Source organism: Notamacropus eugenii, chromosome 3 (genome assembly GCF_028372415.1).
Source record: "Notamacropus eugenii isolate mMacEug1 chromosome 3, mMacEug1.pri_v2, whole genome shotgun sequence".
Lineage (NCBI taxonomy): Eukaryota > Metazoa > Chordata > Mammalia > Diprotodontia > Macropodidae > Notamacropus > Notamacropus eugenii.
In genome coordinates this window covers 120,797,185-120,820,548 of record NC_092874.1, presented here as the reverse complement: position 1 = coordinate 120,820,548, position 23,364 = coordinate 120,797,185, and the positions used below count along the sequence as shown (strand labels likewise).

At 39.1% G+C, this 23,364-nt stretch overlaps 1 protein-coding gene across 9 annotated transcripts in view; it reads left to right on the top strand.

Annotated features, from left to right (window-relative positions):
- The window catches only part of AHCYL2 (adenosylhomocysteinase like 2), a 154,989-nt gene that overhangs the window by 125,689 nt on the left and 5,936 nt on the right, over window positions 1-23,364 (top strand). For all 9 annotated transcript variants that reach the window (XM_072652774.1, XM_072652773.1, XM_072652777.1 and 6 more), the window contains 10 exons: window positions 454-554; window positions 1,480-1,582; window positions 3,267-3,361; window positions 7,202-7,308; window positions 9,444-9,560; window positions 13,747-13,810; window positions 14,267-14,355; window positions 15,403-15,473; window positions 16,324-16,418; window positions 22,454-22,552. In XM_072652774.1, coding sequence (XP_072508875.1) covers window positions 454-554; window positions 1,480-1,582; window positions 3,267-3,361; window positions 7,202-7,308; window positions 9,444-9,560; window positions 13,747-13,810; window positions 14,267-14,355; window positions 15,403-15,473; window positions 16,324-16,418; window positions 22,454-22,552 — 941 coding nt within the window. The remainder of the gene's footprint in view (window positions 1-453; window positions 555-1,479; window positions 1,583-3,266; window positions 3,362-7,201; window positions 7,309-9,443; window positions 9,561-13,746; window positions 13,811-14,266; window positions 14,356-15,402; window positions 15,474-16,323; window positions 16,419-22,453; window positions 22,553-23,364) is intronic.

The following is a 23,364-nucleotide window of genomic DNA, read 5'->3' as shown; positions in this document are numbered from 1 at the left end:
GAGCATTGTACAAACTTCTTGCCATTTGCTTCTTAGGACATCCTCTTTGATGCCTCTGTGCCTTTTTCAGGCACTGTCCCTCATGCCTGGAATGTTCTTTTTCCTCATCTCTATCTCTTGGAATCTGTTAGCTCCATTCAAGGCTCAACTTGGGTCACTTCTTTCAAAAAGACTTTACTCATTCTCCCAGTTGCTAGTCTTTCCTCTAAATCATTTTGTATTTATTTTGTATCTATCTATGAACATATCATATCCGCCTAGGAAAATGTGAAGCAGCACTGTGTCATTGTTATATTTGGTCTCACAGTGCTGATCACCATACTCAGTTCATAGTAAATGCTTCATAAGTGCTTGTTTGAATCTTACCAAAGTCTTAGGCTTTTATATATACTTTTTTCTCCTTACTTTCAAATTCCTTACCCTCTTATTCTGGTGTGCTTTGATCTCTTCTAGAGATGCCAGCACTGATGGCTCTGAGGAAGAGAGCTCAGGGAGAAAAACCCTTGGCTGGAGCCAAGATTGTGGGCTGCACTCACATCACTGCCCAGACAGCGGTGAGTCTCTTCTCCCTCTATAAAGAGGACGTGATCTACTGAAGGACGATCTGGAATCTCTTGGGGATATGAGGATGGAGTCATCTGTGAAGCTGTATCTCCACATGTCTCCAATATTGCCAGTGTATTGTCTAGACAAAGAGTTCTTGTGTCGTGGCATAGACTGCTTTTTGATGTCTAATGAGGTCTGTGGAAGCCTGAGAAATGAAGATTTCTCAGAATAATGTTTTTAAATATATAAAATGAAATACTTAAGATTAAAAGCGAGATCAGTTACTTTGAAATATACTTCTGAAAATATTTTTAAAAGTAAGTTTACATACCTCAGGTTAAGAACCTCTGGTGGATTATAGACTTGGTGTTAAGTAATTATAGCCATAATGGAAGGTACTGACTGCTAGCCCAAGTCTCTGAGTGGTTGTCATTATATGGAATAGAGAGTACCTTGAGCCATGGTTAATGTAATACATTAATTAAAAGCCTTTATCTTTATGGAAATGCTGACAAATGAATTTAGGTAGAACTCCAGGGAATGTCTGTAGGGTTTCCCAATCATGGGGATAAAACGGTGTTTGTTCCTCTTTCCCTCACCTTCTCCTTCCTGCTTTCTTTCCTCTTCTCTTCCATGTTGAACCCTCACCTTACACGTAATGCCCCTTGTTCATAGCCATTCAGATAAATTGTAATTCTATTAACTTTTTTCAAGTTGGTTCATATTGCTTTGGTAAATAAATCTCAGATACTCTCACATAACAAAGTTGAGGGCCCTCTAGCAGAAGGAACCTAGTGGAAGGATTTAGAATGCTTTATCATGAACACTTTTGTTTCCGATATAAAACTCTTACACTGGCAGCCTGTCTCCTTTGCCATTTGCTTTTGGAGCCAACCTCAGTCACCCTCTGATTTTTTTCTGTCCTTAATGTAGGTACTCATGGAGACACTGAGTGCTTTAGGGGCTCAGTGTCGTTGGGCTGCCTGCAATATCTACTCTACCCTCAATGAAGTGGCTGCTGCTCTCGCAGAAAGTGGTAGGAAAATTTGCTCATTCTCTGTGCCTTATACAAAGTGGGACTAGGGGTGGTGATGGAGAGAATGGGTGTCTCTCTGTTTAATATAAGTGCTTTACCAGATTCTGCCTATAAACTGAGGTTTATTTCTATTTCCATGGAACTGTTTTGAACCTTCCCCGTTGTAGGATTCCTTTCCCTAGGTGGCATGAATACTGGGAAACTCAGATTTTTTGTGATCTTACTTTCATTTTTGCTTCTGTCTTACTGAAGTTGACTTGTTACTATACAGTTGTCTAATAGGTAACCATTACTGAAGATTGGTTTATGTTGTGTTATTAGTTACTGGACTAGTAGTTAGATTAGGGTTAGATGTTTTGACATATTATTTTTAGGACACTTATGAAAACCATACATCTTTCTTCTTTTAAAGAAACATTATGGATTCCTTTCCTAGGAAGAGAGGTAGATTGAAAAGTCAGCCACCAAAATAGTACATTCCTGTTCCTGCCAATTTTACTAGAAGTAATTTACCCTCATTTAAAATTCAGTGTTTCTGCCTCAGCAATTAAGAGATCAACCTGGAAAAATTAATATTTAATCACAAATACCATCTTTCAGTCCCTAGAAGACTAGGGAAATTAAATAAATCCAGGTTCTTAGATTCACTTCTGGCTTTAGCCCTCCATTGCTGATTCTTTGGGGTTACAGAATGGACTGATGCTCCAGAAGCTTACCTGGGAGCTTGCGAGAGGGGGCTAAATTTGTAAATCCTTCTAAAATCTGTCCCTTTCTTTAGCCTTCATTAGTAATTGTAGCACATATTCCTTCCATCACCTAGAGGCTTTTGCATTGTGGAACGAGTCCTGAATTTGGAGTCAGGACATCATTCTAATCCCAGCTCTCAGCTCACTTGACTTGCTCAGCCTTAGGCAGAACACTTTCCTGGGCCTCAGTCTCCTATAAAATAAAGGGTTCGACTGTATTTTCTCTAAGGTCTCTTCCAGTTTCAAATTAGCATATCCCTACTGTATTTACAGCTCCAGATTAAGGATGAATCTGAATCACTCAGAAGTACTTACATTTAAGTCATTTAAAATCAGAGATAATTTGATACCCAAAGAACTAATATGATCAATGTGTTGTGATGTGTGATAAATGTCCTAAGAAAGGCACAATTAAATTGCCAGGAAAGTTCAGAGAGGCATTACTTGTGGTTGCAGTGATCAGGAAGGAATCATGGGTGAGGTACCCTTGAGCTGGACCTTGAAGGATGGAATGTCTGATAAGTCTAGAGGTAGATGGGGAACAGTCTAGGCAAAGGGGAAAGCACAAGCACAGACACAGAGAAAATGAAGTTCAAGGCATATTTGTGGAGGAGGCAGTGCAGCTTGACGGGAGGCTTCGGGGCTTCTCTCTGACTTGTTTTCTTTGCTGTATAGTTTAATGTTAGAGGGAAACTGAACTCCATTTTGGATCCCCTTGCTCTCTAGGCAGATGAGAACAAAAATGCACTGGAAGAGGCAGGAAATCCCCCAAGAGATACTGAAGGAAATACCAGAGAGGAGAGAATAGAACCTCCAGGAGCTTGATCTATAGGAAGGCTGAGAGCCAGGGTTGAGATCTCAGGGATATTAGTACCTCTTGCTAGTACTTTAGGTTCCTCTTAAGTCTTTAATGGTGTCTCTTTGTCCTTTTTTCTCAGGATTTCCTGTCTTTGCGTGGAAAGGAGAATCGGAAGATGACTTCTGGTGGTGTATTGACCGCTGTGTGAATGTAGAGGGGTGGCAGCCCAACATGGTAGGTCAGATCACAAATCAGCTGGGGTAGGGTGGCCAGTGACTGAGTGGGGTTGAAAGGGTGGCCTGGTCAAATGGGAAACAAAGCACAGTTCTAAGGCTTTGCTAGAAAACCCTTTGTTTTCTTCCAGATAGGCCAGTAATTTGTAGCTTAATTTCTTTAAGAAAAACTTTTTAGAAAAGCTTGGGGGCATCTAGGTGGTACAGTAGATAGAGTGCTGGATCTGGAGTTCAGACTCAAGAAGACTTGAGTTCAAATCCAGCTTCAGATACTAGCAGTGTAACCCTGGGCAAATCACTTAGCCTCTATTTCTCTCAGTTTCCTCCTTTGTAAATAGGCATCATATTAACTCCTGTCTCCTGGGGTTTTTGTGAGGATCAAAAGAGGTAGTAATTATAAAATGTGTAGCACATTTGTGCGGTACATAGTAAGCACTATTTAAACATTAGCCATCATCATCATCACCATCATCACCATTATTATTGTTCTTGTCAGTGACAGTTTTCTTCCAGTTATTTTAAGGTATTCTCTGTGGTCAGATCCTTCTACTGCAGTTTTACCCTCAAAGTGCCTGGATTAGTATTGATGAAAGGATTTTTCAGATAGAAGATGATAAGAAAAATAAATAATCTTTTTAGGGGCATTTATATTAATTAACCAATAGCATTAAAAGTATCCCTGAGTTTCAAATATTCCGTATCACAAAGTCAGGTACTAAAATAGCTTCCCCAAAAGACCTGACCATTGTGAGCCCTCTTTCCAGGTCCTAGAGACTGAACTTCTGTGCAAAACATTCAAGGTATTTCAGTTTCACTCAACATTCACCAATACCACCACCACTGTAAAAGTGACCTGACTGTTCTGCTTAAAGAAGATTAGACTTATAGGTGAATGGCACATCTGGATACTGAGCTACTTTTCATAGCACTTCTGCATACCACTGAGAGGAGAAATTAGTGACAACTCTGAAACCCCTAAATCTCCAAACCTAAACATTGCTTGCAATCCAAACAAAAGTGTGTGTGGGGGGGGAGATAAGCATTTATTAAGCACCATTTTATAAACATTATCTCATTTGATCCTCACAATAACCCTGGGGGGGGTAAGTGCTATTATTACCCCCATTTTACAATTGAGGAAACTGAGAGAGACAGATTTAAGTGACTGATCCATCATCACACAACTGGTAAACATTTATTTATTTATCTATTTTTAAATACATACAGAGTTTATTAAAAATAGATTGCAAGTGAAATACAATAGAAGGGGAAACTACAGAAGTTTTGCTGCTTTTTTCCATAATAATGAATAAACAATTATGCAAAGTACTTTTACATACATATTCACATTTTATTTGAATGCCTAATAATGGCCAAATTCAGTTTTTACTAAACCATTTATGATTTCTAGATACATACATACTTATATATATATTCTCATTATAATATTACAGTATGTATAAATTGCTGAGTTAAAGCTGGATTTGAATTCAGGTCTTCCTACCTCCCAGCCCAGCCCTCTTTGCACTGTACCTCTTTTCTGAGCTTCTTCAGAGTATCAAGAATGTTACATACAGAATCAAAGGCACTGTAAATCAGAGGCACTGAGACTACAGAGAGAGCCCTGGTGCAGTGTATATATTAGTAGATTCTACTTTGTTCTTTCCCATCCTCCTTCCATGAGCAGTGTGCCATTATCTGCGTTCATGTTCCATTGTGCTAAGTGAAGATGTTTGTGCTAGCTTAGAAACCCTGGGGTGTCTATTTTAAAAGCCTTCGGAATTTTAGCTGAACATGTACTAATAAGGAATTTAACAATGATAGGAAAGAACGTGACAAATAAAAGCTAAGGGATTTTTCCTGAGAAAGAAAGCCGTAATCCTAATCACTAACCAAGGTGAAAATACACATTTATACCAGGATGTTTCTAAACTGTGTAAAATTCCCAGAGGGCTGCACCTGGAGTTCAGACTCAGGAAGGTGTTTGTTCATATCCAGCTTCGACACTTCATAGCTGAAGAAGAAGAAGATCATGTCAGATGAGGCTTTGCTCTAAGAAAATGTGGCCTTACATCTGATGCTTTGAACTCTGTCAGATGACTTTTCTTGGTTTCTACCATCCTAGTGATTTCTATAGAGTGATTAAAATTTTTTTACAATCAAAGTAACGTATTCAGTTCTCATTGATTACATTTATTAATGATTAGGGAAGGCAGTTACCTTCCATGAAGCCAGGGAAATATAAAAATTGGAGGGAAAAGGTAGGAATCTGTAATCCAGTGTTTCCATTTGTTTCACTGCCTTAGTCTTTTATTGAATGGTATTTAGGAAATGGAGACTATAAAGGAAAATCCATAAATAATATCAAACATAGAAATAAAAAGATAAATGTCAAAGAACCTTCTAGTTTCCTCAGGGAACCCTGTGCTTACATGTGTCCGCTACTGGAAAAGGAAGCATTAATTTGTAACATGGAGTTGATAGAAAAAAAAATTTGATGTGAATTCTGGCTTGGATCCCTATCCTCACCATTTTTCCCCCAGGCAGATTATTTTTCTAGTTAAAGAAAATAGATAAACAACAGGAATTGAATGAAGTAGTAGTGAGGTTGGGGAGCCTGTGTCTTCCAGGGTACAGAAAGGCATTTTGGGCACTTGACAGTGTTGTTGATAAATTAAGAGAGAGGGTAGATCCTGCTGGATTATATGTAGGAAGCATGACATACGGGGAGATGGTAAGTCAAAAAATTGAAAAGCTTTGGCACAGACATCATTAGTGCAGTTAAAATGAGAAGAGAAAGAATTAACTGGGAAAAAATATTGCAGTAAAAAAGGAGACTAATAATTGTGATGATCAAAAAAAGTTTGAAAGAGCAAACTAAGGTGACAAGAAATCCGAGGTTTCACACAGGCCTCTTTTTTTCCTCTCCATTGTGAAAATTTTCAATTTTGCATAATCAGATATCTGAGTGGGGGAATGTGCAAGTGAGGAGTTGAGGATGACTGGGAGAACAGTAGTGCACTCAGCAGTGACAGGGAAGTCTTGCTAGTGTTTGTCAAGTTCAGAATAACAAAACTGTAAAATTTAAAAAAAGACTAGGTAAGCTACATTTATTTCATTCCCTTCATCTATTGATATATTGACGCTGGTGTCCGCTGTTCTTGAGAAAATCATCATGTTTCTGTGTTTACAGCACTTCTTGTTTTAAATGATCACTAACCACCTCCTTTCACAGTTTCAAACTCAGCTGTTCTATTGTTTGCTTGTACACTCCATTCTCTTTCTTTTTTCAGAAATTCAGAACATTTACTCCTTTCCAGCCATGAAGTATCTCTTTCATTCTCTATATACTTTCCAGTATCACTGACATTGACTTAATAATCATTTTGGCCACTTCTTCTAGTACTCAGGTGACTTAAATTCTTTAAAGAAGCCAAGTGCCTTCTTTTTAGATCCCTATTTATCTTGAGTATCAACTCCCATTTAGCCATTATTGTTCTATTTTTTCAGTGCAATAAAAAATTTATCGTTTGGAATTTTGACATTCTTGATGTGTAGAGAATGGCATATGGGAAGGTTATGTTACTATGAGAAATGTAACTCTGACCCATTATACCATTCTTAAGTTTATTCCTGTGTAATCAAGAGTTTTTGTGGGGTTTTTGCACTGAGACTGCAAGCCACGTGTGTACACATTTAGAATGGTTTCTGTAACCCAGTCTGAAGAGTTGGAAAGTCAGTTAGTAAATAAGTCAGGCTCCAGAATGAGATCCAAAGGAGGAAGTATGATTTCAAGCTGTCAGCAAAATGACAATGTAATCATTATGGATCCTGATTGTAGATCTTGGATGATGGAGGGGACCTGACCCACTGGATTTACAAGAAGTATCCCAACATGTTTAAGAAGATCAAGGGTATAGTAGAAGAGAGTGTGACAGGAGTTCACAGGTAAGAAGCATCCTGGGAACATCTGCTTTATAGAGTCCAGATTCTTTTAGCCATCGTAGTGTGCCACAGTGGAAAGAATATGGTAAGAGGAACATCCTAGTTCAAGTCCCAGCTCTGTCATATACTTGTTTGTCATTTAGGACACATCGTTGTACCTCCCTAAGCCACAGTTTTCTCATCTGAAAAGTGGAGAAAATAGTTATAGTACTTACCTCACAAGATTATTGTGAGGAAAGCACTTTGTAAATCCTAAAGTGCCATACAAATATAAGCTCTCCCATGTTGGAAATTGGAACATAATTTGATTGTAATAAGTTTTTATTTTTATTTTACCCTTAGAGCCAAATCAGTTAAGCTAATCTTTACTTCTAAACTGTCCCTTCTCCCTGACTTTCCTGTAACTGGCAGAGCTTTTATCTCCCAGTCACCCAGGTTGCAACCTGTGTCATCCTCAGCTCCTCACTTACATTCTTCCCCCTTGTAATCAATTGATTGTCAGATCTTATCATTTCTGTGTTTACAGCATTTTTTATACACTTCCCATTCTTTTTACTTACATAGTTATTACTCTGGTGTAGATCCTTATCCCCTCAAGTCAGGACTATTACAGGAGACTCCTCCTTTGTCTCCCTTCCTCAAGCCCCTCCCTACTTTAATCCCTCCTCAATTCAACTGCCAAAATGATTTTTCTAAAGTGCAGGTTTAATCATATCACCCTTTACTCAGTAAAAGCCAGTGAGTCCCTGTTAGCACCAGGATCAAATGTAAAATGCTCTTTGGGGCATCTGAACCCTTACTAACATGGCCCCTTAATCCCTTTCTCGGCCTCTTCCCCTCTGCTTCCCTCCATATCCACTGTAATCAGGCTTTCTGACTTTTTAACTGATCTTTATACATATTCTCACAAACATCATCCCCTCACACATTGTACTCTGTGCCTTTTCACTAACTGTTCCTCAAACTTGGAATCATATTCCTCCTCACGTCCCACCTATCAGCTTTCCTGGTTTCCTTCAAACCCCACTTTCTGCAAGAGGCATTTCTAGGCCCTTTGCCTACTCTTGCATCCCCTCTGACATCGCCTTCCATTTACATTCTATGTATTTAATATGGATAGTTATCTGCATATTATCTCCTTGGGTTCAGGGATTATGTGTTTGCCTTTATTTTTGTCCCTACTACTTTGCACTGTGCCTGGGACGCAGTAAGCACTGAATAAATGCTTATTGATTGATGAACTGTTCAGACTTCTGTTTTTAGATTTGATAACACAAAAGTCAAAAGGAGAGAAATCATCCTCACAGTGCCCACTTGATATAACATAAAATTTTCCACTTTGGGCTTCTGTTCACAATTATTTGTTGGCTTTGTATTATAATTTTAGAGAATGCAGTAATAGCTCACATTTTAAGTTCACAGTGTGCGTCTGTCACCCTGTGCTGAAGTTTAAGAAATACAAACGTTATTAGCCTAATTTTACAGATAACATTCAGAGAGGTAAAGTAACTTGACTGTAGGTGCCCAGCTAGGGTCTGAGGCCAGAATCAAACCCCCTCTGTAACTTAGGAGTCAGAGTTCCTGTTTTCTATGCCTCAGAATACTGCTAACTCTTGGAGTTACTTTGACTTCTGCTCTTTGAATTCCAGTTGTAAAGAGCAGATTCGGAAACAAAAGCTAGGGAGCAGTAACTTAAATACGGTGCCACAGCTTATAAAAAATTGCCACTTTTGGGAGCCTGTAAAATTCTAAGTCACTCCATGCTAGTAAAAAGAATAGTATGGTCCTGGGGATAAAACACGGTTTTGGAAACAGAAATCTTTATTCTTTTTGGTTCATTTTGATATCTTGAAGAAGTTTCTTGTTCACTTTGGTCTTCCAGTTTTGTGTGTGTGTGTGTGTGTGTGTGTGTATTCATTAAACATTTGTTGTACAACTCTGTGCCAGCTACTGAGGCACATACACAAATGACTAAGATGTCTTCTGTGTCCAGGGGGAGCTCCCAGTATGGTAGTAGAGTATGGATAGGAGAGAGCAATAAGTGCAGTGAAGGGGCAGAGAGTGGGGACCCCTCAGGATGGAGCCCAGTGCAGTATCTCAACAGCTTATGTTCCTCTCTGTTTCCCTCACCATCACAGGCTGTACCAGTTATCCAAGGCTGGCAAGCTGTGCGTGCCAGCCATGAATGTCAATGATTCAGTCACCAAACAGAAGTTTGACAACCTCTACTGCTGCAGAGAGTCCATTCTTGATGGGTATGTTCCGAACATCTCCAGGGAATGCTTCAGTTGGGCAGAAGGGGCTCTGGGCTCCTTTTCTGAACCAGTGCTATGGGTCAAGGTCCAGTCAGGTTCTGGGATTGTAAGTGCTTCATGCCTAACATTTAATAACTAAGATTTGTGACTACTAAAGTTCTGTATTATTTAGAAAAGTCAGTCTAGTTCTTTGCTCAGTCGTTGGAGCTCCCACTTTCTATGAAGTCCGTAACTAAAGCCAGTCCAGGGAAGCAACCACTTTGCTAGAAAGCTGTGATAACAAGTGCTTCTAGCTCTTAAACCAGCTCCACACTATCATGCAGCCATCATCTGTGGCTTTCTGGCAACTTTCACTGGACACAGAGTAATTCCCAGTGGCGAGTTTAAAGTATTAGGACAGCTTTCTATCCTTGGCTATATCGGCGGCAGCAGCAGCTGCCAAGATGATGAGACTGAAGAAGATCCAAATTGCCATCCACTAACTTTTTTAAGGAGGGAGAAGTAGTGCTAGCCAAGAACGATGTCCATAGGCCAAAGCACCCTGAGCTGGCAGAAAAAAATGTACCATGAAGGCCATGTAGTCTCAGATATTTCATGGCTCTGAGATTTCTGTCAGACATAGAGACATTTATATTAATGCCTTACCAGTAAGGGAGTTCAGTATCTCTAGAATTATTTTCACCTGGCCCCTGTGACTGTGCCTGCTGTTCTTTGAAGAAATCACCTTGGCCTGCCTTGGTGAACAGCCTGCCTGGCTTATGTGAGATGGAGATGACAGAGACATATATGAATCAAATTCTCCTTTCCCTGATACTGGGTCAACAACAGAATTTAATTTAGAGCTGGATTTGGTTATGGATATAGTCAATGTCCTTAATGAAAGCTATAGAGATCTGTTTCTTATTGAATAAAATTTGGAGGAAATAAAGTATTAGGATGACTGTAGCACCAATGCGATATTCACAGTGTCTATGGTGGCCATGAATATCCCAAAACAATTCTGAACCATGAAATACAACAGACTCTTCACATGGAAGACAGAACCAAAACATTTATTCAGACATCAGAAAGCCAAATGCATCATAGTAACAAAAATCTATACACAGTAACAATGCAGAGGACAACACCAGCCCCAGGCCTTCCCCTCTTAGGCTTCCAACACACCAGCTCCATTAAACAAATCACAAGCAGACCCTCTTAAACAAAATCACAAACAAGCTCTCTCACTCACTCTAGCTGACTGCCTGCTTGCCTGCATCCTTCCTACCTCTGACTAGACTCTGACCAGTTTCCTCTCAGCGCTGCTCTAACTCTGCCTCTTCCTTTTCCACCCTTCCTGTTCCATCCTTTCAGCAAACTTCTCCCACCACAGGCTTCATGTGACTCAAACTCATGTGAATTAGGCTTCCACGTGACTCAAGCAGATCGCATAGGCCCCCTAATGAATGGGAAAGATCTTCCTACATTACATTGGCAAAGGTTGACCATCTAGAAGAACTCATCTAGATATAGACCAAGTACCATTATGACTCCTTTTTTCCTTCTTACACTTCCCTCTGATTTTCCTACCTGACTTTAGTAAGGAAGGCTCAGCAATACCCTGTATGAAGCTTTTAAATTGCTGCTTAGTGATGTTTGATTTAGAAAATGGCTCTTGCTAGATGGTCTGCAAATCTGTATTAGAATGGTTTGTAGTTAGTGGAAAAGGGCAGAGTGGGCAAATGAACCCCTTACCCAATAAGCAAACCTCTATCAAGGTTTCCTTTACCCTCCAGGCCCTTAGCAGTGAGTTCTGAAAACTTAGTTAGATAGATCTTAAGGGGAACATGTTGCTTCACAGTCTTTCTGGCAATATGATTATTGAATGCCAATATTATTATATAGATCATCATCACTATCCTGTTTGATTGTATTAATCCAATGGATTGAGAGATAACTGAGTACTAGGCTAGTATTATAGATGGTTAATGGTAACAACTGTCTTTCAGATTCTCACTGAGTAGTTTATCCTGGCACGAGTAAGACCCTGAGTAAAGAAGACTTTCTTACTGAAAAGAGCAGTTTTTCTAAAGAAGATAAGTGCAGAAGGTGGAAAGATGAGGCAGAGGAGTTGGGTGCTTTGGGGTACAGCCCAAGTGAAAGGGAAGAACCTTCAGGCTACACATTGGCCATGGTCTCCATAGTAGGAAAGCTATAGTGACTGACTTTGTATTCAAAGCTGTTCAGAAATGGTCCCCTTTAACTTGGTGAAAGGATGCCAGTGCCCAATGACAGCTGAGTCTTGGAAATTGGAGTGCCATTTTGTACTATGTGTGAGGAATGCCTCCCCAGCTCCACAGGGGGCTGAAACTGTTTATCAGTTAAAAAATAAACCATGGATTGGGTACTGTTATAGGCAGCTCCAGGATAGATAAGTTAGGGAAGAGTTCAAGAAGAACCTAGCACTAAACTTCAGTCATCTTTCAGGGAAGCCCTTCCTGACATAGTCTTTGGTGTCTTTTCCTCTGACCTTGAGACATTGACTCTGTAAGATCACAGGGACTGTGCTGAACAGGCAGTCTTTTGGGAGCTGAGTGCCAATCAGGCTCCAAGATCTCAGTGGTATTGATTCTCCTACCTCACTTTGCAGTGCTTTTTGGGGGTCCTGCAGTGGGATCACCAACACATGCATGGACAAGAAAAGGCTTGATATGTTACTTGATAACATTGTAAGCATTAGAGACTCAGAGAGATAAGTTCTTCAGTTTGATTTTTAAATTTCCTTTGCTGATGACTAGTACCTGGAACCACCATGATCCTTCTTGAGCAGTGTCACAGACAAACTGATTTCTCTTTATTAGGGCAATGGTTCATTCCCTGTGCACTTAATTAATATCCATAACATATAGGGCATTTTATGTTAAATGCTGTAGGGTAAAGCCATGACAGCTATAGCCAGCTTCTACATTTTAAACAAGACTGAATAAATAGACAGAAAGATAGCATGATGATATATGGTGAAGAGTGCTTTGGATGCAGGTCCAACATGTCTTTCTGACTAATTAAGGAAGACTTCTTAAAGCCTCAGAAGGCTTCAGTGTATACTACTAATCTCTACTTAGAGAGTTTGGTAATTATTGGAACCAGCACCTTGAACCATAAATCAAAGAGGTGGCAGGTAACACAGATGAATGCGTTCAAGAGAATCAGCCTCAGAAAAATCCCACTGTCTGGGAGTCAGATTTTTCTGGCATGGTTCAGAGTTCTTCTCCACCCTAAAAAAAGAATTTATCCTATTGGAGTCCTGTAGGATCTGTTGTCTAGTCTGATACAACTGACTCATTTATCAAAGGAAGTCTTCTCTTTTTCATTTTAAAACAACAAACCAAAAGAGCTCTTTTGATCCTTAAACCCATGTTTTCTTTGATTTAATTCTTTCTTAAAGGTGATGAGGTAGAGGAAGAGAAAAGGAGAAGGGGGTACAATTTTCTTTTTTTTTTTAATTAATTTTTTTCACTGAACAATAATCTGTTTTCTTTCTCTTTCCCTTTATCAAATGACTAATGTGTATAAAGTGCTTAGCACAGTACCTGGCACATGGTAGGTGCTGTATAAAAGCTCATTCCTTTCTCCTTCCCCTCCCCTCTCCCATCATTGAGAAAGCAAGAAAAACAAAGCACTTGTATCAGATGTGCATGGGTAAGCAAAACAAATTTGTGCACTGGCCATGTCTAAAAAATATGCCTCTGTTTGTATCCTGCGTCCATTGCCTATCTGTCGGAAGAAGGAATGTGGTTTTTTTGGGGGGAGGGGCAAGTATCATTTGTCTTTTGAAATTGCGTTTGGTCATTGAATCGATCCGAGTTCTCACATCTCTCAAAGCTGTTTGTCTTCACATTGTGGTTATTGTACAAATTGTTCTCCTAGTTCTACTCATTTCACTCTGTCAGTTACACAAGTCTTCCCAGGTTTCTCTGATATAATTCACTTTGTCACTTGATATGCCAGATAAGTTTTTATGAGACTTCTCTCTCTGAGACTTTAAATAAAAGTTTTTTTCTTGAGGTGTTCAAAATTTTATTTCCTTTCTAAATTTTACCAAGAAGAACTGCAGTGCAGACTGAGAAGATTCAGTCTGGCATGGAGGCACAAACACAGTAGGCAGCAAGTTGTTCTCAAGCCTAATTGGTATTTTTCCCTCCCCCAGGCTCAAAAGGACAACAGACATGATGTTTGGTGGGAAGCAGGTGGTAGTCTGTGGTTATGGAGAGGTAAAGTTTAATCTTCCCCAGAACTGGTTATTCAGTGTATGGTCCAGAGATGGTCTGGGTGTGGGTCACAGCTAGTCTTCCTCCACTTCCATCTTTAACCCTGGAATGTCAGTTTAGAGGCCATCTAATTAGAATGCAACTCGTCATTTTCTCTTTTCAAGTTAGCATCTTCTCTCATCTTGCTTTTCTGACTTGTTCTTGTCCTGCTGTTTGTGATGTTCTTTTAGCTTGTGTTTTGAATGCAGTTCATGAATGTGGGTGTTTTTGTATATATGAATATGTGAGGCAAGAGGCTGCAGAGGTGTTTCTGTCTTTGTTTTCTTTTCCCTCCCACAAGCATGGATCTTTTCAGTGAAATTCCTGGGGGTGGTCATAGGGGGCTTCAGGAGTTTTGCCAAGACTTTGAGAATCTACCTGACTGATTTTCTTCTCACTTGTCTTTGGTCTTCTCTTTAGGTGGGGAAAGGGTGCTGTGCTGCCCTGAAGGCCATGGGTTCCATAGTGTATGTGACTGAGATTGACCCCATCTGTGCCCTGCAAGCCTGGTAAGCACTGGGGAGGAGCCTTGAGTTCTTGACACAAACACCCCTCCTTCCCCCCCCAAAAATCATACAGCTTTGATCTAACTAGGACCAAGAAAGAAATTTTCTTTGGTTCCCACATATATCAGTCCCTGACAATGTCTAACAAGAACAGGCACCCTTTAAGATGACATGTGGCATTGCTCAGGCCTGTTCAGGCGTTTGCAACCATATGATGGAAGGTCTAAGCTAAAATTTAGAATTTCTGAAGAAATGAAACAGAAGATATTGCTCAGATCCAGAACATAAAAAAACCATTTTTCTTCTCATGTTCAGCCCTTGCTGTTTGAGCAACAGTGTTTGTCTTCTTGTCTTTCTACTTTTCATATGTGTATATGTGTGTGTGTGTATGTTTGTGTATGCTTAAAATAACTTTAATTTATTTTTACAAAGATCCAAATTTTCTCCCTCTGAACTGTCTGTCACCTCCCTTAATTGAGGCAAGAAAAATAAAACCCATATCATAAAATTGTAATCAAGCAAAACAAATTCTTGTATTGGCTATGTCCAAAAAAAATGCCTCTATTTGTATTCTGAGTCTGTCAGCTCTTCAACAGGAAGTAGTTAGCATAGTCTTTCAGAATTGTTTGTCTTTATAATGTTGTTGTCGAAGTAGAGGCATCTGGGCTAGAATGGGTTAGTGAAGCTATAATCCATTCTGGTTTCTATAAGTGAAGGCTCAGCCATATGAAAGGACTTGCTACTCTTTCTAATGCTCCAGCATGAATTATAGGACCAACAATACACTGAAATAGAGTGAAGGTCAGTGTCTGACTGCCACCCTTTCCCCACTGATATTCTTGGTTTCTCCCTATTTGGAGGATATACATCCAGAATCTCACAAGACCTTTTTTCTAAGCTATGTATCCTGAGAAGATACTATTCCCAGTTATTAGGAATAACCCAGGTATATCAAGAAAACCTAGTAGAGAGACTTGGTATTAACTTTGGAGTTGCTTCTCTTCTCACTCCTGCCTTCTTGAGTTAAGTATTTGGGTTTTATCTCCACAGCATGGATGGATTTCGACTTGTGAAACTGAATGAGGTCATCCGGCAGGTGGACATTGTCATCACTTGTACAGGTAGTATTGTGACAACAGAAATGGCTGGGGTTAAGGAGCATGTCAGGAGCAAAAGTAACAAAATTTAGTAAAAATATTCTAGGCAAACTAAAAAATACATGTCAGAGATAGGGGTCCCCAAACCCATAGATCGTCAATTTTCCAGCCTCCCTGGAGAGTATTGCCCAAAGTGTAGCTTTGGTATAAACTGTCCCTGCAGCTTAGACAACCTCAGAAGGAGAAAAAGCTTCTTTAGAACCTATTCATCTCCAACAACAGCCGTGGATTTCCTTCTTAATTGGCCTCAGTGATGGAGGCAACCAGGGTATAGAGAAAATAAGACTTACTCTGAAGTAGGAAGACTTGTGTTCAAACCCCAGCAGTTTATGACCTCTGTGACTTTAAGGCAACTGAATGTCCCTAGATCTCAGCTTCCCCAGCTTTAAAATGAGAGGCCCTCTGAGGTTCCTTCTAGCTCCAAATCAGTGATCCTTCCATCATGGCAACATCAAGGCAAAGTTGTTCATAGTTGGGAGAGAAAGGGAGCCAATCTGATTAGCTCCCAAAAGCCTCAAAAAATGAATTTTAAGTTTTAGAAGGAAGGCAGAAGAAGAGCAGGCCTCATTTTCCTTGACTCATATTTCATGTATCTTCTTTCTTCCTTGTAGTAAAACTACATGCCATAGTTAATATTGACAGTCCCATTTATAACTCAGATCTTTGAAATTCCAACTTGGAGGAAACAACCCAAATATTTTTTTAAAAATAGATATGTCTTTGTAGCCTCAGGGAAAGCTAGAGGAGGGGAAGAGATAATGAGAAGCTGTGCCTGCTTCATGCTTCTTACTTATTGCCTAAATTTCTTTTTAAGGTAATAAGAATGTGGTGACAAGAGAGCACTTAGACCGAATGAAGAACAGCTGCATTGTTTGCAACATGGGACATTCCAATACTGAGATTGACGTGGTAAGATACATACAGGTCCCCTTCAGTTTGGGCGACCCTCTCTGATCTTTCCCAAGGGCCACTACAGAGGACACTGACGATCTAGGGAAAGGGAGAGACATTGTGCGTCCTTAGTGGAGATGACCTGACTGGCCCTCCTACAGTGAATATACTGGCAAGCTTGTGCTTTTTAATGTTACAAGATTTCTTCTTAACTTAAGTATTTCATGTGAGAACCTTTTCCCATCACATACTTGAGATATTTCTATTCCTGAAGATATACATCTTGGAAGGTGCTTCATTTGACCTGTTCTGTCACCCTCTAGAAATTTTCTCTTTACTATGTTAACTAGGCCCCTACATATTTGTAACCATGATGGTGTTACTTTCTGCATTGTATTTTCATCAGACCTGGAAAATGTATCATCCTGATCCTCTTTCTTCACTGTTCATCCTAATTCTGTTTACTCAGACATAGCACCAGGTCTCACTGTTTTATTCATAATAGTGAATGAGGAGATGTCATATACTTATTTCCAAACTTGTCAGAGATGGTAAAAGTGTAACTTTCACTTTGGCTTTAAATTCTTATTGTATATTTCTTCCACAGTTGTATTATTCTGTAAGTGTCTGACTCAGGAAAAACTCTCATCTCCATTGGGGTACTCTGATTGCCCATCAGTATTACCTAGCAGGGAATTAGTGATGTATTAAGAGTCCTTTTCCTTAACAGTTAGATACTATCTTCTTTATTCAGGTTGCTTTGTATAACTCTCTTCTCTGCTCATTGGTCATTGAAAAGATAATAAAAATAGCTGGAAAAACATTTTACCATGCCCTGCTTCTGTCTCAGGGGTGCCTAAGTGGTACAGTTTCACTGAGCTCTCTCATCATGTTCCAATTATTAATTTAGTTGGTGTGATTTTCTTGCTAGTTTCTTTCGTGTGCCACATAATTCCTTTGCTAAAAGGTCAGATCATTAAATTTCCAAACCTCCTCATCTTCTCTCCCTACCACCAGTCCCACAAACACACAGAAGCCCATATACCATGTTATCCCTTACTAAACTCCTTCCCAAATCATTCTGGTTAGCTATTCCCCAGATGAGAAGATCCCAAAAGGAGGGAGTAGCCTTGTCCTGAATCTTGTTAGGAAAACATTTAGTCATGTGAGGAGAAAGGAGTTCTTTGAAACCTTTAAGAAGTTTCCAAAACAATCCCATGAGATGATATTTAAATGTGGAGAAATTGAGACAGACTAAGGGAAAAGTACTTACTATAGTGGAAAGAAAGCTGGACTCCAAGCAGAAACTTGGAGTTTAATTCCACCTCTGACTCTTAGTAACTATGTGACCACAGGTAAGTCAATTGACTTCTCTTAGCCTCAGTTTTCCAAACTGTGAAGTGGGATAACTCTACCCATAGTATCTACTATACAAGGATTTTGTGAAAATCAAATTAGATAATGGATATAAACTGCTTTGCATACCTTAATGTGCCATTTACATAACACCTATTATTATTGCTTAAGACTAACCTTGAATTATCCAAAAATCTCTGATCAGATCGTAGGTTTCCTTCAGGGTTCTTTCCAACATACTCTTCTGATACAGCCTTAGTCTCCTGGAACTTTTCTTTGTGTTTAGCCTCCTATGGTTTTCATCAAACTGAAAAAAAGCTAGGACCCGGTATAGTTTTCCTCTGCAAACCCAAACCAGAATATAAACAACCTCTTAGAATAAAAGATAGGCTAAGTACCTGCTGTTTTTGAGGGTGCTACATCACCAACAATAAATAGATAGTGTACCAACTTCCATATTTTTTTGTCTTGATACTTTATCCCCTTCCCAGTAATTGACTTTGAAAGGAAATTTCTTTTTTTTTAATCATTTTTTAAAATTTATTGTGAAATACAGTGAAAAGTATTGATTTAAGCCTAATTTTTCTTTTTGGTTTTCCCAAAAATTCTTATAAAATAGAGTTCTTTACTTGATTTTTATAGGTTTTCAGGTTTATCAAACACTAGATTATAGAGTTCTAATGTTTCTGATTCTCTTTTTAAAAATTAATTAATATTTAGTTTTCAGCATTCACTTCCACATCCCTCCCCAAGAAGGCAGGCAATCTGAAATAGTGTCTGCTTATACATTCATATTAAATATATTTTCACATTAGTCATGTTGTAAAGAAGAATTAGAACCAATGGAAAGAACCATGAGAAAGAACCCCCCGCACTCCCCAAGAAAAAAGGGCAAATAATCTGCTTCAATCTACATTCAGACTCCATAGTTCTTTTTCTAGATGTGGATAGCATTTTCCATCATGCGTCTTTTGGATTTGTCTTAGATCCTTACAATCCTGAGAAGAACTAAGACTGTCAAAGTCAGTCATCACACAATGTGGCTGTTACTGTGTACAGTGTTGTCCTGGTTCTGCTCGCTTCACTCAGCATCAGTTCATATAAGTCTTTCCAGGTTTTTCTGAAGTCCACCTGCTCATCATTTCTTATGGAACAATAGTATTCCATTACATTCATATACCACAACTTGTTCAGCCATTCCCCAATTAATGGGCATCATCTCAATTTCCAGTTCTTGGCCACCACAAAAAGAGCTGCTATAAATACTTTTGTACATGGGAATACTTTTCCCATTTGTATGATTTCTTTGGGATACAGACCTAGAAGTGGTATTACTGAGTCAAAGGGTAGGCACTGTTTTATAGCCCTTTGGGCATAATTCCAAATTGTTCTCCAGAATGATCGGATCAGTTCACAACTCCACCAACAATGTATAAGTGTTCCAGTTTTCCCTCATTTATGATTTTCCAGTTTTGTCATGTTAGCCATTCTGATAGGTATGATGTGCTACCACAGAGTTGTTTTGATTTGTATTTCTCTAATCAGTAGTGATTGAGAGCATTTTTTCATATAACTATAGAAAGCTTTGACTTCTTCATTTGAAAACTGCCTGTTTATATCCTTTGCCCATTTATCAATTGGGGAATGACTGCTAGGGAAATTTCTTACTCTTACTTCTGCATATAATTTTAGAGATATGACTCGACATCTTTGCCAGACTTATATTTTGTACAAATTCACATAACTTTATACTTGGAATTGTGAATAGTGCATTTGTAGGAAGGGGAGGCATCCTATAAGGAAGAGACAAATATTTAGAAAGAGGGATTCCATTCTAAGAAGCTTTGGTTCCCTGACCCCTCAAGGCCAAAGAGTAGAGAGCACAATTTTTGGTCCTTGATTATTTCTTTCATAATAACTCTTTCACCTGTGGACAGCAAATTGTAGCTATGTAATCTGTTATTGGCCTCAGGAATGCAAACTTTGAAAACTGTTGCAAATCTCCATAACCTCAAAAGTACATGACAGCCAGAGAATTATGATACCATAATGTTTTAGATAGTGGCTTTGTATTTTCTCTGTGTGCTATGTCATAGGTTTTGAAACTCACTATGTCTTCAAAGCAGTGATTTGACTCGTAGAAAAACAGTGCTCACCATTCGAAACTGTAAAAGCCTTATTTATCCCACAATACTAATTTAGTCTGCTCTATACTTTAATAGTATCTCTGTAGCTGGAGAAGGTTATTTTCACAAAACATGGCTTTCCTGGTGCGTAGTTCCACTCAAGAAAATTTAATTATTTATCTTAAAATTGGCAAAGAAGGTAGCATCACAAAGGAAATTGTACATTTTCAAGGAATATTCTCATTAAGTTGTGACAGTCTATTGAAACATACTTCTTCCATATACTTCCTGAAAATTTTACCTATCAGTTTTCTGAATAAACCTTCCTTTGCATAGCTGCAAGGAATATGCCTGCCAAATGAAACAAAATACTCATGTCAGAGGTTTAAGCATCCTGTCATTTGCTCATTTGACTTTTTTCTGAAGTCTACTCTATATTCTGGTGTTTGGCTACTGTGAATAATTGCTGTTGCTCTGATAACCCTTGAGGTTCTCTGGACCTGCTAGCTGAGCAGGCTTGTCAGGAGATATTTGGACTGTGCAGGGTTCTTCTATGTTCTAGTTCTTCTGTAAAATATAGAGCTGGTATATCCCTAATAGTTCAACTGTATTTTACCATAATTGATTATAATATAAAAATATTTTTGGTTAATGTTGGTATGGGTTGGTTCATCATATTCATCTCTGGATATAACTTAGATTATAACTTCAACCTGTATATACATACACTGTGATGTTCCATATGCTTCACATTCTAAATCTATGATTAATATGTCAGAAGGATCAGGTGACAGACTGAATAATAATGATGCGTGGTGGGGAAATTGCATTTCTGAAGAGCTCTGCTTATGCTCTCTGAGTATTTTGTTGTTTTTGCCTCATTGGGGTATAATAAAAATCATTTTATAAAAGATGAAAAATAACATGTAGAACTGGCAAGACAGAAATCTGGTGGGGAGCTTGGAGTCCCTGAAGTTCAAGCATCAAAATGTTTAGGAAGAAAACAAACAAAAATAAATGAAGTGCCAGAGTTTGCAGGCCATTCCAGAGCACTTAACAGCGCACCAGTCAACTAGCATTCAGGACAGGATAGGTTATGGTTGAGCATGGTGATCTCAGAGGCCATGGTCGTAGCCTCCTTGTCTAACTTGCTATTGATTTTTGTTATGTTTGGGCCAAAATTGTGCCTCTACCAATATACGTCAGCAGCTGCCCTGCAACTTAAAGTGTTAAAGAGTTGCCTGGAGCACTGACTTACCCAGGATCACAAAGCCAGTGTGTGCCAGGAGCAGAACTTGAAGCGAGGCTGGCTCTCTATCCTCTATGTCATACTACTTCTGTTTCCCTTTAATAATCCAGTTATTCGAATTATTTTCAAATAGATTTACATTGTTGTTTTATACAACTCATCAGGGTAATAAATTCCATGTTCATTACTACTAGGTTGTCCTGAATAAACTTTTACTTATGGTAGTATAATTGTCAAATGGACCAAAATACTGGACCTTTTTTTTTTTTTTTTAAAGGGTAGGCCTTTTACAGTCTTACTGGTAGAACAGTGGGTAGTTTGGTACAGAGAGATCTCTTCCCTTTCCCTTGGTAGTTTTCATCTTTGTCTTATAGGAAGAAGATAGTATAGAACAATTGGGGGAGATATTGTATTATCTTGAGTCTGTGCAAGTGGATTTTGAATTGATTGCTTCTGCTAATGAATGAATGTATTTTTTTCTCATTCTCTGAATATACAAAATATAGATATCAGGAATGAGCTTCGGAGGGTTTTGCTCTGTCATTGAGTAGTTTCTCTAAGGGCAGCCTCATATTTATACTTTAGGTCATGGAATATATATGTGTGTGTGTGTGTGTGTGTTTTACTCATTCATACACACCCACATAGATCTCATATATGTATATATCTATACATCTATACATGTATGTATGTGTACATATCTGCATATCTACACACATATGTATGTATATAAGACATAAAAGTAAAGGGGGATCCATCATTCCTTTGTCGTTGGATCCCAGGATAATGAGACATGGGAACAGAGGCATGAGCCACAGCATACTTACTATATGTAGGATTCTAGCTTTCTTTAACTAATTCCACCCAGCTTAGTCCCTTTCTTCTTCTGTGTCCCTCATAACTTAGGTATTTAGGCTGCACTATACAATTTTCCCTTGTTTGCATGTTGCTTGTAAGTATTCTTAAGGGATTTTCTCCACATGTGTGTTCATTCTGTCTCCAGCTAGATTGTAAGCTCCCTTAAGGCAGAAACAGTGTCTCTGGTTTCTTTTATGTATTCCATAGCACTTGAGACTGTGCTTAGAAGAGAGGGGAGGCTCAGTATTGATTGGGGTGTGATAAACTGAGGGAGCTCTCCCTGGGCCTAGATTTAATCTTTTGAAAGAGAACAGTTCTAAGCAGCCTAGGGTGGATCCTTCCCTATCTGACATGGGAGTTGTGTCCTTTAGCTTGCAATTTGAAATGCTCCTTTATCTTGCACCTTCCCATCCTCAGTGGTGGGACTTGCTTTGCTAATGGAATGTTTTCTGCATGTATTCCAGGCAAGTCTGCGTACTCCAGAACTGACCTGGGAGCGGGTGAGATCTCAAGTTGATCATGTAATCTGGCCAGATGGAAAGAGAATAGTGTTATTGGCAGAGGTAAGCAAACCTGGAAGATTATAACCCTGGGACAGAACAGTGGTATAAGAGCTGGGCCAGACTTGGCAAAAGGCTTCAACACTCTTTCCAACCCTAATGAAGACAAAATAATTGTAAAGATAGAGTGTTTTCTCTAAGACCACCACCTCCTTTTCACCCTTTCCATAGTGCCAGTTTCTTAAGTCAGAAATTTAACTACTTTTCCCATGACTTGTATTTCTAATTGTGAAAGACCTTTTCATTCAGCAATTAAGAACCTATTTTGGGTCCCCACTTTTCACCAATTATCCTGTCTCCTCATGTCACTCTGCGGGTTGAGTCAGACGGTGACTATTGCCATAGAAAGAATTAATGGGTAGAACCAAAGCTACTTTGTGAGATGCTCTCAAAGTGATAATGTCATTTGTGGAAAGGTTTAAAGCATTTTAGTGAACTTGAAGGGTAGATATTCCTGACTGTAACCAAGACTATGCAAGGCATGTTCTGAAAACCACAGGCTTGATCTTCTTTCTCACCCCTGCTCCCATGGCGCTGTTCAATATAGGGATGCTGAAAGTTTAGTTACGTATTTATTGGCTGATTGCTTGATAATTCCTTGCCTTGGGCCCTGACCAATCCAGTGTCATTTCATTCCCATCTCTGTCCCCTGTGTTCTCAGGGCAGTGCTTTCCCTCTTACCTTCTTGACCCCTTTTCCCCTAGCAGTAGACAACTGACTGCTTTATTTGTTACTTCTTCAGCCTGTCCTGAATCTTGTTTGCTCTGGATATTCTAGGCAAGAAATAGAGAAATAACATGAAATATTATAGCCAT